General features: G+C 51.6%; 5 protein-coding genes across 5 annotated transcripts; 2 read left to right on the top strand and 3 right to left on the bottom strand.

Annotated features, from left to right (window-relative positions):
- Positions 1–506: 506 nt before the first annotated feature.
- J4E82_003291 (uncharacterized protein) lies at positions 507–5,836 on the top strand (the record flags this gene model as incomplete). The annotated part of the gene is made up of 5 exons (XM_051729580.1): positions 507–674; positions 749–792; positions 847–4,143; positions 4,211–4,412; positions 4,463–5,836. 5 exons carry the CDS (start codon positions 507–509, stop codon positions 5,834–5,836), a joined length of 5,085 nt encoding a protein of 1,694 aa, XP_051590614.1.
- A 3,079-nt stretch (positions 5,837–8,915) lies between these two features.
- J4E82_003290 (uncharacterized protein) lies at positions 8,916–9,668 on the bottom strand (the record flags this gene model as incomplete). Its single annotated transcript, XM_051729579.1, has 1 exon — positions 8,916–9,668. The coding sequence occupies one exon, from the start codon at positions 9,666–9,668 to the stop codon at positions 8,916–8,918; it is 753 nt and encodes a 250-aa protein (XP_051590613.1).
- A 257-nt stretch (positions 9,669–9,925) lies between these two features.
- On the bottom strand, positions 9,926–10,251 carry J4E82_003289 (uncharacterized protein; the record flags this gene model as incomplete). The annotated part of the gene is made up of 2 exons (XM_051729578.1): positions 9,926–10,193; positions 10,247–10,251. 2 exons carry the CDS (start codon positions 10,249–10,251, stop codon positions 9,926–9,928), a joined length of 273 nt encoding a protein of 90 aa, XP_051590612.1.
- A 474-nt stretch (positions 10,252–10,725) lies between these two features.
- J4E82_003288 (uncharacterized protein) lies at positions 10,726–13,263 on the bottom strand (the record flags this gene model as incomplete). Its single annotated transcript, XM_051729577.1, has 2 exons — positions 10,726–13,142; positions 13,188–13,263. The coding sequence occupies 2 exons, from the start codon at positions 13,261–13,263 to the stop codon at positions 10,726–10,728; spliced, it is 2,493 nt and encodes an 830-aa protein (XP_051590611.1).
- A 1,384-nt stretch (positions 13,264–14,647) lies between these two features.
- Positions 14,648–15,511, top strand: J4E82_003287 (uncharacterized protein; the record flags this gene model as incomplete). The annotated part of the gene is made up of 2 exons (XM_051729576.1): positions 14,648–14,792; positions 14,841–15,511. The coding sequence occupies 2 exons, from the start codon at positions 14,648–14,650 to the stop codon at positions 15,509–15,511; spliced, it is 816 nt and encodes a 271-aa protein (XP_051590610.1).
- Between the last annotated feature and the right edge of the window lie 42 nt (positions 15,512–15,553).

The raw sequence follows: 15,553 nt of genomic DNA, 5'->3' as shown, positions 1-15,553 counted from the left end.
CTTGGTGAGGCGGTGAATGTCCTACAAGGTGTGAGGTTTGGGGTGCTGAGTACCAATGTGATTCCAGGTACAGTGGACGGCTTGTGACAGGCGCGGCTCGGCTTGTCTGCTGGTACACGGGGAGAGGGTGGGAAAAAAGGAATAGTTCAGGCTATGAGAGGGGCGAATTACTAGCCTGGCGGTGTTGCAGGTGTCTGAGACAGGCGAAGGCGTCGACGTTGTTAGAAGCACGTCGAAGACGCGATGCGATTGTTGCAGGCAGTTGCGACTGCGTCATCCCGGTACCCGTGCGCCCAACCCCTGTCGCCTCACAAGAGTGAATGTCCGACACGACTTGTGGCAATCACGGACGAACAGGGCAATACGCTAACACACTGCATCGCTTGGTCATCTATCCTTCCCGAAGCCGATGAGCCACGCAACATCCGCCTCTGCCTGTTGCGTCTCTTATAAGACTTTCGTTTGTTGATTGCCTCGTCATCACGATACCCTCAGCACATCTCAACATGGCGTCGGAACAAACACCAGAAGCCAGAGAGCTTGCTCTAGTCGGCAAGGTGGAGATGCGCATTGCTCTCGCTAGCTCGGACAAGAAGCTTGAAGACTTGCTCAAAACCTATCTCTCTCCACTACTACTCAAACTCGGGTCAGATAGCGTTGCTGTACGAAATAAGGTAAGACCCACATATAGTCGGCTTAGATTTCGACATCATCCATCTCGATCACCGCTGATAGCGGCTTCTCCCAGGTCATCTCCATATGCCAACACATCAACACCCGCATCAAGTCACAGTACGCAATCCAGTTTGCCCAAATACAAGACCTTGCACTAACGCGGCATCCCAGAGACATCAAGCTCCCTGTGAGCGCTCTGCTGAAGCAATACAAAGAGAATCCTGACGTCTCTCTTATACGGCATTTTGACATTCTCTATATCCAGCAGGGTATATCCCGGCTTACTGTTGGCGAACGACTAGAGCTTCTTCCCATTCTGCTACAGGGCATCGCAAAAGACTATGAGAAGTCTGAGCAGCATGCTTCTCAGCTATTCCATCTCATCCTCCGTCTTTTGGTCCACTTCAAGCTTCCCCTTCGCGGCAGCAAAGAAGACGATGAGCTGAGAACCACTTTAGGTCTCTCCGATGATGATGCGGCTTTCCTTTCGAAGTGGTTTGGAAAACTGCTCATGCTGAGCATTGTACGAGAGAGTAACCCCCAAGCCCAAGCTTCGCTACGGTGTCCGGGCTTGTCTCCAGATGACTACAGGTTTCTGACGCTTCAGGGCAAGCCAGACGCTTGGGATCCCACCGCAGATGCAGGATTGAACTTGGCCGAATCGAAGGCCCTAGTCACACGCTTCATGGCAAGTGGACTGTTCAAGGAGGATGAGAAGTTTCTACCTGCATTGTTCGCGTCCGCTGATACCAATTCTCGGATATCAGAAGTCGGTGAAGATACACTGAAACGTGTGATGTTATCCAAGGACCTCGAACAACCGCAAATTGTGGAAGTTCTGTTCGAACTCTACTTTGGCTCAGACTCTGCTAGCGGCTCGCTGCCTGTAAAGACACCACTACAGATTCGGATACTAAACGTCCTGTCAAAGTCTGTCAGATGCACTACATATCCACAGCAGATAGCTAGGCTCGTTGAAGAAGGCCTCCTCTCGCCAGAACTGAATGCGACAAATAAGACAGCGGGGAGAGAAGCCTCCAAGCATCGCTCAGCTATCTTCTCTCTTGTCAACTTCGTCGCTCGTCGTGGCAAGTCGACCGATCTTTCCCAGGTTGCTGAAAGTCTCGTGGGAAATCTGAGAGCTTTCATACAAGACCAAGGCTGGCCCACTCCGGATCGTGATCAGGACATGGAGCTGCGAGGCTATGGATATGAGACTATTGGGCTCTTGGCCAAAGCTGCCCCCGAGAAGATCTTGCTTGAACCGTCACTAGACTTGCTAGAGTTCTTATTTCGGTCTCTTCGCGAAGACTCAGCAGGCAAAGATGTAGCCGTTAGTATAGAGGAGGCTCTCTCTTCCGTACTAGGCGCTTTCTCCAAGCCTTTTGATCCTTCTGTCATGCCCAGGTTTCGACAGATACTGCTCAGGTATGCATCTGTAGATCAACACAGTACGCCAGCTTCGAGTAAATTTACAAGGAGCACTCGTTATGTTGCGACACGATTTGCCAATCGTTGTCTTCCTTACGAGGATGTGCTAGCACGGTGGATAGATATTCTTGCAGTCAGTGGAGGCGCTTCTGAAAGGCATGAGGTCATCGAGGAAGGACGGCGTGGTCTCGATCCGTACTGGTTCAAGATGTCCAACACCCCTCCTGGTGAACGCGAACAGAGTACACTAAAATTTCCGGACTTCGACAAGCTGGTCAACTTCATCATCGTGCAGCAAGGGCAGGATGAGGACGCCATGGACATTGACGAGTCGGAGGACGCTCTTATTCAGATTCAACACTTCTACCAGCATCATCCAGAGGCTCTACCGATCGTCATCAGCTTTTGTTCCAGCGTCGCTATGCAGTCTGCCTTACTTGACAAAGACATAGCTGACGAGATTCCCGAAGATTGGGAAAGGAAACTTGATGCCCAGATGACTACGGATATGCGCGCCCGGCAAGCATTCCGTGCATATGCGGCAGACAAGACCCATGCTCGATCGCTTGCAGTGATACTGCGAGCCAGTTTCGACAAGATTACTCAAGACGACATTAGTGACACTGGCGATGTTGGTACTTCCTTCGTGCGAATGTTGTCTTTGCTACCCCAAAGTCATTGGGTCCAAGCGAACATCGTCCGAGACTTCCGCGCTTTACAACCCTCCATCACAGCCAACAACGCTGGACGACGACTTACCGCTGCCCACGCGTATGGTCTGCTAGCATCTCACGAGAGCATTAACCAAGACGCCCTTCAGACCACCCAAGTAGCATTCTTCGACAAGCTTAGCACTTGGAAGTCAGCAGTCGGCGCTGATATCAATCAGATCAGCGGCATAATTCTTGCCCTCGGCTACTACTACAGCAGGGCATTCTGGAGAAGCCATGCAGCATCCACAGCAATCACAGATGATCATCCGATCCAGCAACTGTTGCAGTCAGTGGTCGAAATTATGAAGGAATCTCGGGACGCGACACTGAAAGGTGCAGCCTTCTCTTGTATCGATCAGCTCAGTCTTTTCTATGTCATTACCCCCTCATTACTTTCCAAGTATGCAAAGGTTGAAGATATTGCTCAGCACATCTACGATTCTGCTAAGACAGGCACGATCAGTGCCATCCTGGCTTTGGGCCATCTTTCTATGATCACGGAGGAAGCTGCAGCCGGAGCTGAGGAAGCAGTAGAGTACAAGGCCATCGCCGACAAACTCTATGAGCTGCATGAGGTTCGTCAGCCAGAAGTACACTTTTCCGTTGGTGAAGCATTAAGCTGCTTCGCCAGTGGTTGGGATTCGAAGGCTCTGACTTCCGAGCTCGACATACTACATCCCAGCCAACCACAAAATCCATGGGATGCGCCTCTACAGACACCAGCTGGGCCCAAGCGTGAGAAGACACTTGGTGCGGTTCTAGAGAAGACACTGAAGGGCTGTGTTCAAACCAAACCCTCGTTGAAGAAAGCTTCTGTGATATGGCTGCTTTGTCTGCTACAGTACTGTGGTCACAAGCCTGAAATGCAAGGCTATCTTGGACAATGTCAAGTAGCATTCAAGAACTGTCTTTCTGATCGCGACGAGGTCGTTCAGGAGGCAGCTTCGAGAGGATTGGGCTTGGTGTACGAAAAGGGCGACCGTCAACTCAAAGATGATCTTGTGCGCGATCTCGTCGGCTCGTTCTCGGACAACAAGTCCAAAATGGCCGGTACTGTCACGGACGATACGCAACTTTTCGAGCCTGGTGCACTGCCAACTGGAGATGGATCAATCACAACATACAAGGATATTCTGAACCTGGCAGCCGAGGTCGGAGACTCAAGTTTGGTGTATCGCTTTATGTCAATGGCATCCAATAACTCTATCTGGTCAAGTCGAGCCGCATTTGGTCGCTTCGGCTTAAGCAACATCTTCTCCGATTCTAGTGTCGACGGATATCTGGCTCAGAACCCTAAGCTTTATCCAAAGCTCTATCGGTATCGGTACGTTCTCTGTCTGAGCGGACGATTATAACCTTATAGACTGGCAGGCATACTAACACAAGCTCAGATTTGACCCAAACACGAACGTACAACGCTCGATGAACGACATCTGGAATGCGCTCGTCAAGGACTCTTCGGCCACTATCGACAAGCACTTCGATGCGATAATGGATGATCTGCTAGTGAGCATACTCACGAAAGAGTGGCGCGTTCGACAGGCTTCTTGCGCGGCTATCGCGGATCTTGTGCAGGGAAGAAGCATCGAAAAGGTAAGCAGGTCATAGTGCGAACCATGGCGCACACTAACAATGACGTATAGTATGAAAAGTATCTCGACGCAATCTGGGGCAAAACCTTCAAGGTTCTCGATGACATCAAGGAGACCGTACGTGTTGCAGCAGCATCTCTTGCCCGCGTCCTCACTGGCATCCTGACACGTTCTCTGGAAGCCGGTGATGGTTCAAACAAATCTGCAACTATCCAGCTTGAACGCGTTATACCGTTCCTATTTTCAACTTCTGGATTAGAATCTTCGGCTGAAGAAGTACGCCTTTTCTCGGTGCACACGTTGCTCCAAATCGTCAAGAAGAGTAACGCCAAAACGCTCAACCCACATGTGCCAAGGCTTGTTGAGAGTTTGCTTGGATTGCTCAGTAGTTTAGAGCCCGAAGCCGTCAACTATGTACACCTCAACGCTAGCAAGTACAACCTCACAGAGCAAAAGATCGACGACATGCGACTTGCAAGCGTGCGGTCGTCGCCATTGACCGAATCTGTAGAGCGCTGCTTAGATCTGGCAGACGCAGATACTATGGCCGCTCTTGTGCCGCGTATTGAAGCTGCGATGAAGAACGCAGTCGGTCTACCGTCAAAAGTGGGATGTTCGAGGATTCTGGTCACGCTCGCTACACGACACCGTTTCCTGTTCAACCCGTACGCTGACAGCTTCCTCAAGTTGGTCCAGAAGCAAATTCACGACCGCAATGAGACTGTTAGCTCTTCGTATGCGGCTGCGGCTGGCTATCTTGCCCGACTCGCTTCAGATAAGCAGATCATTTCCACTGTCGCCTTTGTGAACAAGTTGTACTTCGAATCCGAAGAGAACAGCGACAGGAACCGCCTGCTAGCCGCAGACATCATGCGCGCTATCTCCTTATATGCTACGGACCGCTTCACCTCTTTTGCATCGGAACTACTACCATTCATCTTCCTGGCTAAGCACGACTCGGAAGAGAACGTCCGAAAGAGCTTCACAGAGACATGGGATGATCATGTTGCAGGTTCACGCACGGTCTCTCTCTACTTGAAAGAAATACTTGCTCTCTCTGAGAATCATCTGGAAAGCAGACAATGGGCCATCAAACATACTGCTGCGAAGACTGTCGCAGACTGTGTCTTACAGATCACTGATGCTGTGGGTAGCGAAAAGATCGAGCCAGTCACTGCGAAAACTATCTGGCCAGTACTAGACAAGGCTCTTAGTGGAAAGAGCTGGGAAGGAAAAGAAGTCGTGTTAGAGGCTTTCGTGCGGTTTGTAGAGCGCTCGGAAGCGTATTGGCAAGCCGGGGAAAATACGGATGTGGCTAAACATTTGGAAAAGGTTGCAACAAGGGAGAGCAAGAGGCAAGAAGGTAAGAACGAGAAGGTCGTTGCCGGGGTACTAGCGAAGCTGAGAGAGCATTTGAGCATGTAGGACGTGGCTGATATTGTAGAGTGACCTATTGCTGGACTCTAGACTTACCACCAGAAATATAGAAAGAACATACACCCTGAGCTTGGAGTTTCCAAACAGCTGATGTCAACCCGATGCCCATCGCTTTGCGAAAGTTGGTGATGTTACCAGCCTAGTTGCTCAAAACCTGGCAACCCCTACAAGTAAAGCTCCTCCACCAGCTCTTCATCTGAACGCATCTACTCGCCAAAGTCATCGGAGACGATCTCATCTACAACACCGGATAATCTGTGTGGCGCCAGCAACTTACGTATGAGAGACAAAACCCATGTGCCACAAACCTTGACTCATAAACTATACTCTTCCTTCGCTTCTGCAAGCCGAGGCGTAGCTCTTTTCGTACCAGGCCGCCTGATTCTCGACCTGCAGCACAACACCCTTCCAATTTCATGATGCGATGTTCCAGCCCTATGCCCTGGTATCGCTTCTTTTTCTTCACTAATGTCTGCAAGAACGAGGCACAGTCTACAAAACGATGATGGTGCGATCTTCATGCGAATAAACGGTTTTAGGTTCGACGGGCATATCTGATAGCCTCTCCGCTGCATGTAAGTAAGATATGTGATTAACATACATGCACGCCCATCGCCCTTTCTTGCCTGTTGGAGTTGGTGTCGAGTCGACGTGTGATGTGACGCTACAAGCGCAAAGTTTATGTGAGCCTGTTGGTGGGCGGCGGTCTACTCCGCCGAGTGCACTACCCGATCTAGATATGCGAGAAAGTCTCCGAACAAATAGCCATGTCGGAAGTTTTCTCGTCTCAAGTCTGAAGGTGTTGGTTGTTATGCCGTGCCTCACAGGCGGACCTCCAACACGACCTACGGGGCGTAGCCATCCCAAAGGCCTAAGCCCCATCACAGCCGTCCTCCCCCTTAGCCATGGTCTTGGGAATGGCGTTAAGCGCGTCTGACACATGAAGGACGTCGCTATTCTGCGTGCTATGCCGCAACACCGCTGGCGCTGGGATGATAGCACACCGATGAAATCCTTTGCGGCACGACTTCCTAATCCCGAAGTTCGATTACATGAGTCAGGACAAGCGCGGTCGGGACGCCGTAAATCGCTTCTCGCTGAGTCGGCAGTGTACACTTAGCCATGTGCCGCTGGGAGTGTACGATGTGGGCTGTGAAAGTATCTGCTAAGGCAAGGGAAGATTATGCGCAAGAGACGCGGCTCGGCGCTGTTCCGGCGTTATGTATTCCATCGTGTCTCGCGTCGAAGGATTCTTGTACATGCCATGTCACGACATTGAGTATTTTTCGAACAGCGAGAGCGGGAAACAGACGTGCATGAAATTAGCGGCGTGCTGCTCCGCGAGCGATGATGCCGTTTCCCGATCCTCAGCGTCCTTCCCGTGTGGCTGGTGTGTGTCTCGCATCTATTCATTCGCACCTGACTTTTCACACATTACCCCATCAACAGATACCCATGCCCTTCAATCAATGGGCATAACTAGCTCAGACTACACTTCTGCACTAGCCTAACAAACTCAATAGCCCATCCGCAACCTCATCCGCATCCCCATTCCTCTTCACATGACCATACGCAAGAATCGGCGACCCCCAGCCCACCTAGCGCCACCCGTCTCCACAGCCCTGGTTAAGCGCCCACCCCACCCCTGTGTTATCCCTGTCCACACCACTTCGCTCATCTCATTCGCCAGCTGGTATACCGAGCTAGGAGAAGCGGGAAGGTTACGCAGCCTTGGGAAACATTGGGCCTAAGCTTTCTTTGCTTCTTTCTGCACAGTCAGTCATACGCGGTAAATGGGTAACAAAACGCCTTTTTTGCCCTTCCTTCTGCAAAATTGAGGCGGGCACGAAAGAGAGTGGCGAGACCTGCAGGTCATGATGCATCGAAGCTCGATTGCATGCTTTTGCCGAGGTTAAAAGAATAAACAAAGAAGCCAGATGGATGTGGCCTGTTTTCACAAAAGGTGGCTAACGTCTAGTGGAGGTTGATTGGACAGACTAAGCGCATATAGATTGCCGTGCGTTATCTGGGGAAATATTGGCTTCTTACGGCGGGTATGCGTGCCCGCGTCACAAGGCGGTCTGTCAATAGAGCAAATGGTCAGAGGAGGCTCATTTGTTGACTTTTCTTCTCACCGGTGTGACCGAGCGGTGTGTGGTTCTATGTGTAGGGATGTTGTGTGGTATACCCACCCCAGTCAGTCGAGCAAGACAATCGAGATCAACATGTGCAAGAGAACATGGTTTGGATAGTAGGTATCGTGTTTCATTTCTCTCTTTCTCTCTTTGGCTAGTACTGGCAGATTCGAAACCTGGATGCAAGTGGAGAACCATTGCCATCTGACCTCGCTAGCTTGTTCAAGTGAATAAGTTGCAGCGGCAAGGGCTATTGTTCTCACTCGTCTCTTTTACCGCTGGGCCTATCACCACAAGGCCCGTTCCAGATGCCCACACCTGCAATACCAGAAAACCTGCATGCAAGATACTTGCCGCCCAGCACGCACCCACGTCGCGCGCGCATCGCCCTGCTACTATCCCTCAAGTAAATCGAAGAGGCAATCTCCGTGCTTGGATCTCGCTTAACCAATCAAACAGCGCCGGCGCATTCCTGCCCGCTATATATTGGTATCCGCTAGTAAAATGTGGTAAAATGTAATGGTGAACCCCAACGCCAAAGACATGTTTTCCGCCGTGACAGGGTCATGAAAGAGAAGTGACGTGGCCATAACGTCGTTTCTCTATTGATGTGGGATAGTAAACATAAGAAAAGTGGGATATGGATAGTGATGGAGTGATGAGGTAGTTATGTCGTGTCGTGATTGATGATGTTGTTTGAAGATAATGTTGCGATCGGATCGCCTGGACCCGAGTAATTAGTTGAAGTGGCCGGGTTGGAGGGTGTAAGTCGTGTATAATGTAAAATGGTAGACATTTGACGAATGGGAATGCAAGCGTTACGGCCGAGCGCAAGTGCAGAGCTTGAAGGGGTCATGGAGTAGCACAGGACGGTTGCCCATGCTGAATCCAAGCAGTCCAGAAGCGGTGGTCTGCGCAACGATCGCGCATCTCTACTCGACCTTCCTCCTCTTACCGCGGGGTGCGGGGTCAATTTGCGGAAACTGTGGAGCTTTTGCGTCGACGGGTGTGCGACTGTATGTCACTGTCCGTGTAACAACTTCGCGCACACTAACGCGCCTTGAGCGGCTAGTCTTCTTATCCGCATCCCAGGTTTTGGGTGATGAGACGGCAGAAAACGGTGATTGGATAGACTTTGCGCTGGCTGGTGACCGTACTGCAGCGGGCGAATAGGGTGATTGGGGGATGTAAAGGCGGGGTGTCCGCGCAGAATGGGGTCGTGTGAAAGGTGATGGTGGTGGGATAGTGACCGTCTGGACCTTGGTTGGAGGTGCAGACATTGGCGGTTCATCCTTGGTGGTGTCGCATCTGCTGCAGCTGCTTGACCTTGAGGTTGTTGGCGAATCTTTGTTCTTAGTTTTGTCTACCGGAGCCGATGTTGATGTGAACGATGCACTGGACGCCGATGATGTTACTGAAGTGGGGCGGCTGTCACCAAAGACAAACCTGGAGCTAGTACCAGTGGACATTGGGCTTGACAGGACAGGTGATAAGTTTTTGAGGAACTCGAGATAGGCTGTCGGTGGTGTGATGGGTGTCTTGAGATCTGAATCCTCCCGTTTGATATTGGCAAAGATGGGGGTTGTTGCAGAGGTGATCATGGGCGACCTGAGTTCCGAGGGGTAGGTTGCAGACATGGGTGTCTTGAGTGTAGATAGCGTGGGTTTGGAGTCGGTCGCAGCCATGGTGTTGAGTATACCGTTGAGTTGAACGAATGACTTGGATGCTTGTCGGTATTACTGCGAGCTGTGCTATGCCTTCGTCCACAGCAAAGTGGAAGAGTGAGAGAGCGAGGCCAGCAGACAGGTACTCTTTGGCGCCTGGGGAAGAGAGTGTTTATTGTATGTACTATGACACTAGCTTGGCGCGGATGCGCTGTTGTTGTTGGCCGCTGTATGGGTCGTATCCGGTTATTTTTGGGCGAGAGGAGTCCCAGCGTTCTCTAAGCGCCGAGGACTAGGATATGCAGGCCCCGTGCACAGACGAACACCTCCACAGGGATTCGATTCGCTGCCCAACGCTGAAACAAGATATGTGATTTGTTCGGCCCCTGCAGGTCTCGAGACTTTGACCGGCCAGAAGGTGCGCCTGATTCGCCGCGTCGCTCTCGGGTGTGTGATGTGCGTGGTCGCTGTGCGGGAGGCAAGCTCGTAATCTGAAGCTGAACGTGGCGACCTAGTAGTCTGCCCGGTAAGAGAATCTGAGACGAGCTGATGAGACGTTGGCGTCAGAATAAGGCGAAGTAGCAAGCAAGTCAACGTGCCTCATGAACGAATGTTGCTTGAAATAGATTGAAGCTGTGTGCAAGCTGTGCATCTTACCTCGCGGGAGCATTAGACGATTTTATGTCTTGCTTGCAGCCGCTGTGTATCTCTACGCTGCTTCGGAGGGCGCGCGCGCTTCCGTCTCATGCCATCTGCCACCTGGTTTACGTACAGACACCTGACTCTGGTTCGCCGTTGAAACATCACTACCAGCGCTTACACATGGGCCTTCCCGTGGATTGCGTATGCCTATCACGTTGCCTAAATCAACGTCTCGACTGCTACATGGTCGTGTATTCGGCGTCCCGCCTGTCTAATCTCTGTTACACTGTACATAGCTACTTGACCAATGACCGCGTCCTACGGCATACCATCTGAAGCCACGCGCGAACGCTGCGACCGTGTGGTCCAGAGGTATACTCAGCTATGCCGTCTTCCAACAAGGGCCGTAAGTTAGTCCTCGGGCCGCCTGGGCGGCTTACCCTACGAGGGCCTGCAGGTGACTGTTCTGATGTATCTCATCCTCTCTAATAGGGCTTACTGCATCGCCGACCGTGATGGTGGGATTCTGCCGAAGGGGAGATGACACATCATCCCAGGGCAGATGGCAAGTATGCTCTCCGAAGTAGACGCGACCATCAAAACGACGTGTTTTGGAAAGCGTTACGAATGGTTCCTGGTTTCTTTCGGCGGTTTGCTGATCAATGCAAACCATCTGGCATCTACGACACGCTCCCAGCATCTCAAAGTACTGCTGGCCAATCTGGAGGTAGCGCCAGTCGTCTTCCGCATATGGGTCTTCCAGCCCAGGCGGGTACGCTGGGTTCTCCGCAACCACAATGTTGGCTCTGAATACCTCTGCTTGCGCCGCCTTACCGCCCTCCGCTTTGATCAATTCATTCAGGCGGTTGAGGCTCGATCGTGATATAGTAAGGATGGGACTCTCATTTGCTAGCAAAATTGGCTTCGAAACGCACGCGCCGGGCGTAATGGGAACCGTTTCTGGAAAGGCGCCGGGTACTCGCATAGCGCCCGCTTTCTGGTATTTCTGCAGATGCGCTTTCGAGTGTCTTGAGATGGCACTCCCGTTGCTAACGGCAGGAAAGCGCGCAAGGTGGCAAGCCACTCCGAGAGCTCGCGTAAAGAATGACGATATGTCGCTTGCCCTATACGTTTTGGCTTCGATAGAATCTCCGCAGACCTTAGCTCTCGCTTCTTTGTATACGCTTTCGTCTGTAAACATCCGTGGATCCGCGGAAAGAGGTACAGTGATCTCATGCAGATCGGTATTGGTCTGTAGGGCGCCCGCCAAACTCACACGTAGCAATCCTTTCTCGAGGTCGATACTGGGACGTATGAGAGCCATCTTCGGGTAGCGCTTTTGGCTCAGTGCTGCTCCAGTGCCTTGATGGACCAAACACCACTCACGATCCCACGCAAGACCCTCTGGGCGCACCTCCCATGCTCTACCCGGCGGTACGCTGAACCCTGCGCAACTCTTGATAGGGTAGACAGATAGGCTTTCCACGTGCAAGCGACTTTGCGTTGGTGGCTCTACAGCGGCTGACATTATTGGAGACACATCTAGCGGCTGACATTCTTGAACGAAGAACTCGCTCACAAAGTCAACAAACTTGTCGACATCCGATAGGGTACTCATAGCTCCGAAGCTGACGCGTGCCATGCCGGTCGGTCTCGCACGCATGACATCGTTGTCGTTACCGCATCGTTGCCCGGCAGAAAAGTTCTCTCGCATCTCCCAGGGTGCCAATCCTAGTGACGAGGCAACACCACCAGGGTTGCAAAGCCCGCCGGTCCTGAGTTGGACGTTCTTGATTGCAGCCAACTTCTCCACCTCTGCATTACTTACCCAGCCACCGCATTGATTGCGAAGATTGAATGCAACAACTGGGCCCTGGGTAAGCGAATCCCCATAGGTGGAGGCCGGGTCTTTGTATACGTGGCAAACCTCTGCACCATTCCCGTGCCGTAATGACGAAAGTCCTTCGTACAGCTTCCGAGCAAGAAATGTAGTGTGCCTTGAGATTTGGTCCAATGATGTATAGAGCTCCTGATGGACAGTCATTGCGCTATCAAGCGCCATGATGTTATGTATCGGCAGAGTGCCATCTTCTAACCTCTCGTGTAGCGAGTCAACCTTCTTCGCGTGCCATTGCTCTTTCAAGCACACGACCATCTCGACAGTGCCGCCACCAAAGTAGCGTCTCTTGTCGAATACCGATGCTGATGCTTGCCTAACTATCAGAGCGCCGAGATCGGGAAAGCCAAACATTTTGTAAAGGCTCAATACGGTAAAGTCGGGGGCCTCGTTAGGATTCCCAAGGTCAAGAGGCGATGTCGAGACAAGTGCCGCAGCATCCAACAAAGTGTAGACATGCTTTCTGTTCCCCGTGCGTATACGGTGTACCCACTCCAACGGCAGGCGACGCCCGTTCATGTTGGATTGCGCTGGGTATGCAAACAGCTGTGCCGGTCCAACTCCAACGTCTTGACTGTCAATCCAGTCATTCACCTCGTTGTCCGAAGCGAAGCATCGATGCTCCTTCGCTGCCTCGCGCACCCCTATCAGACTTGTATGCGCATCCCTGTGGTAGCCATACCAAAATCCTTCATCCTGATCGCGAAATGCATCCATGACCAGCTTTATCCCGGCAGTAGCGTTGGCTACGAATACGACGTCAAACTCCTGAGGATCGGCATTGAACATTTGCAAGAGGCGCAGTCGTACATCTTCGATTCGTCGCGTCGTCAGTTGGGAGGCATTGGAGGCGGAGTGAGGATTGCCGTAGAGGTTCGCAATCATATCAGCAGAGAAGCGCTCGATCAGCGACTTGGCGTAAAGCGTGGTGCCGGCATGATCCAGATAAGTCGTGTCTGAAGGGTAAGTACACATCCAGCTGAGCAGCTACACAAACTCACCCTGCAACATGGGATACTCCTTGGCGCGAAGCTCTTCGATCGCACCGTTATAGCTAAGGTGTGTTGCCTCCTCCATCGTGCCTGGTGTGTTTCGTCTCAATCAGGAGCAACACTTTTCAGCCGTAGTCACCTGGAGCAGAGGAAGAAGGAGTAGAGTTTGCGAAGAAACCCATTTGTTCCTAGGTAAGCGGCGTGTTTGCGAGAGTGGGGGACACGCGATGGCGAATGGTGGAGTCGTGACCTTGGACCCTGCCTAGAGGGAGATACGCGGGCGGTCCCGATCGCTCGGAGGGCGCCATCACCGAAACCGTCTACACGCGACAACCACTATTTGCGTTTGACATCTCGTCAACTCCCTTTTCTCATATATTCCCTCGACTCGCAGTAGCTCTGCGACACCATATATCTGCTATGGGAAGCGACGCGAGTTGCATGTTTGAAGATGAACACTCCTGGAGTAACGCACCCGCTGCATACGCCTACCCATGTGCCACTACAAGGACCTTTGCGTACCCATCACGAAAATCGAAACAATATCAGACTATCTCACCACTACACCCAGAAAGAAGAAACTGCTAGCTTGAATTGTCTATAAATGCAGATATGGAGTTCGAAGTGCTGAAAAGAAGTTGACAATGGGACACCCCTCTAGCAGCTTCATGGTAGTTGCCCATCTGCGAGCGCCTCCGAGCTGAACGCGAAGACGAAACTGGCGCATGGCCCCCACGAAGACGTCTTGAAGATCACAATATGATCAACATCAACGAAGCTCAGTCGGTCATCGACAGAGACGTATGATTCTATCAGCCTCGCCGCCATAAGAACTTCTCGCAAGTCTTTGAGCTTTCCTCAGTATCGACCATTACACCGCACACATGCAGAAATGCCTAAGATAAGATCACCTCACCTTGGCACAAGGCGTACTTACTTTGACCCAAACTTTCTGGCGTGCACGAGGGACGATTTCACCGTCTTAGGACTGCGGCTGAGGTTTTATACGACTCGCAGCACCACTTTCAATATTGTGTAACGAGCTTCACGTCAGGTTATTGGCTACCTCGAATTTGGCCCCCAGGTACGCTTCGCTTGTTTTTTCGCATTCTTCGCATACTACGATGATTCACCAATAGCAATCCCGTGGCGTTATACACTTCATCCAAGTGGCGTGCCGAGGTAAGGCCTATTGGAGAAGTTCTAGGGACAGCGACATGTTGCCAAGAATTATACTATACAACCGCAGCAGTGGAGATGAAAAGGCTGACTTTTGTGATCGTGGAAGGCTGCCAGGAAGGCTGTCAGGCAGGCTGTGTTTATCGCATCCTCGGTGGCATGATAGTATAAAGTCTGGAAGGGCTGAGTGAGAAACATGATTTTGTTTCACCAGCAGATCTCAGCAGACATCTTAGTCCCGAAAATTCAACCCTCGTTTCTCGAAGACATTTCACACACTACTAGCAAACATGCTTACTCGCTCACTAATGCTACTGAGTGCCGTTGGGTACTGTGCACTCGCTGGGAAAGCGGGACCACTCAAGGGAGGATCTGGTGTCTCGCCCCGTCAGCTCGACGATTGTTTAACTCCAGGATGGATTCCAGTATGCCCTGGTAAGTCTTTCCTTTAGAATGAACTATACATCGAACTAACATGATCAGGCGATCTTCCATGTATCCCACCTTCGGGTACATGCTGCACAGGCGACTACTATCATCTACCAGGCGAGGAATGCCCCGAAGGATACTCTGAAGTCCCCCGCATCGATCAACCCAGTTCGCCTTCTGCTTCCATCACGCCAGCCCCCTCCGCCACTTCAATCCCAGACCCAGTCGTCGTCGACTACTCATGGTACACTTACTCATATACCTACTACTACTACTATTACTACTACTATTATTTCGACACCACTTACGAGATTACATCTACTGAGACGACATACTACACAACCTTCTCGTTCACAGCGACGGATGATGCGGCCGCAAGCTCTGTGTACGAGTCTTTCACCGCTGCTTTCGTTGAAGCTGTTCCCACACAGTCAGAGACGCCTACGCTTGGCTCTGTTCCAGCTTCGAGTGCAACTTTGGGACCAGTATCAACATCCAGGGTTACGCCGTCGTCGACGAGGGTGATTACTTCGTCCAGGGCGTCGACGTCCTCGGAGGATGCTACCTCGACTGTCGAAAGTACTTCGTCTAGTGCTACTCCAACCCAGTTCACCGGAGCTGCCACCAGCCTTCGTGCTGGAAGTGTTATAGTGTCTGGAAACGTCTTCGCATTTACACTTGGAGCCTTCATCTTGACTCCGGGTATGCTGATGCTTCTACTTTGAGTGTAATACTACGAGCCGACCGCGCCATGTCGAAATGGAGAC

This window comes from Alternaria postmessia (assembly GCF_024291825.1).
Source record: "Alternaria postmessia strain BMP 2775 chromosome Unknown scaffold_14, whole genome shotgun sequence".
NCBI lineage: Eukaryota > Fungi > Ascomycota > Dothideomycetes > Pleosporales > Pleosporaceae > Alternaria > Alternaria postmessia.
The sequence above is the reverse complement of the archived record's forward strand: the minus strand, read 5'-3'. Positions and strand labels throughout refer to the sequence as shown.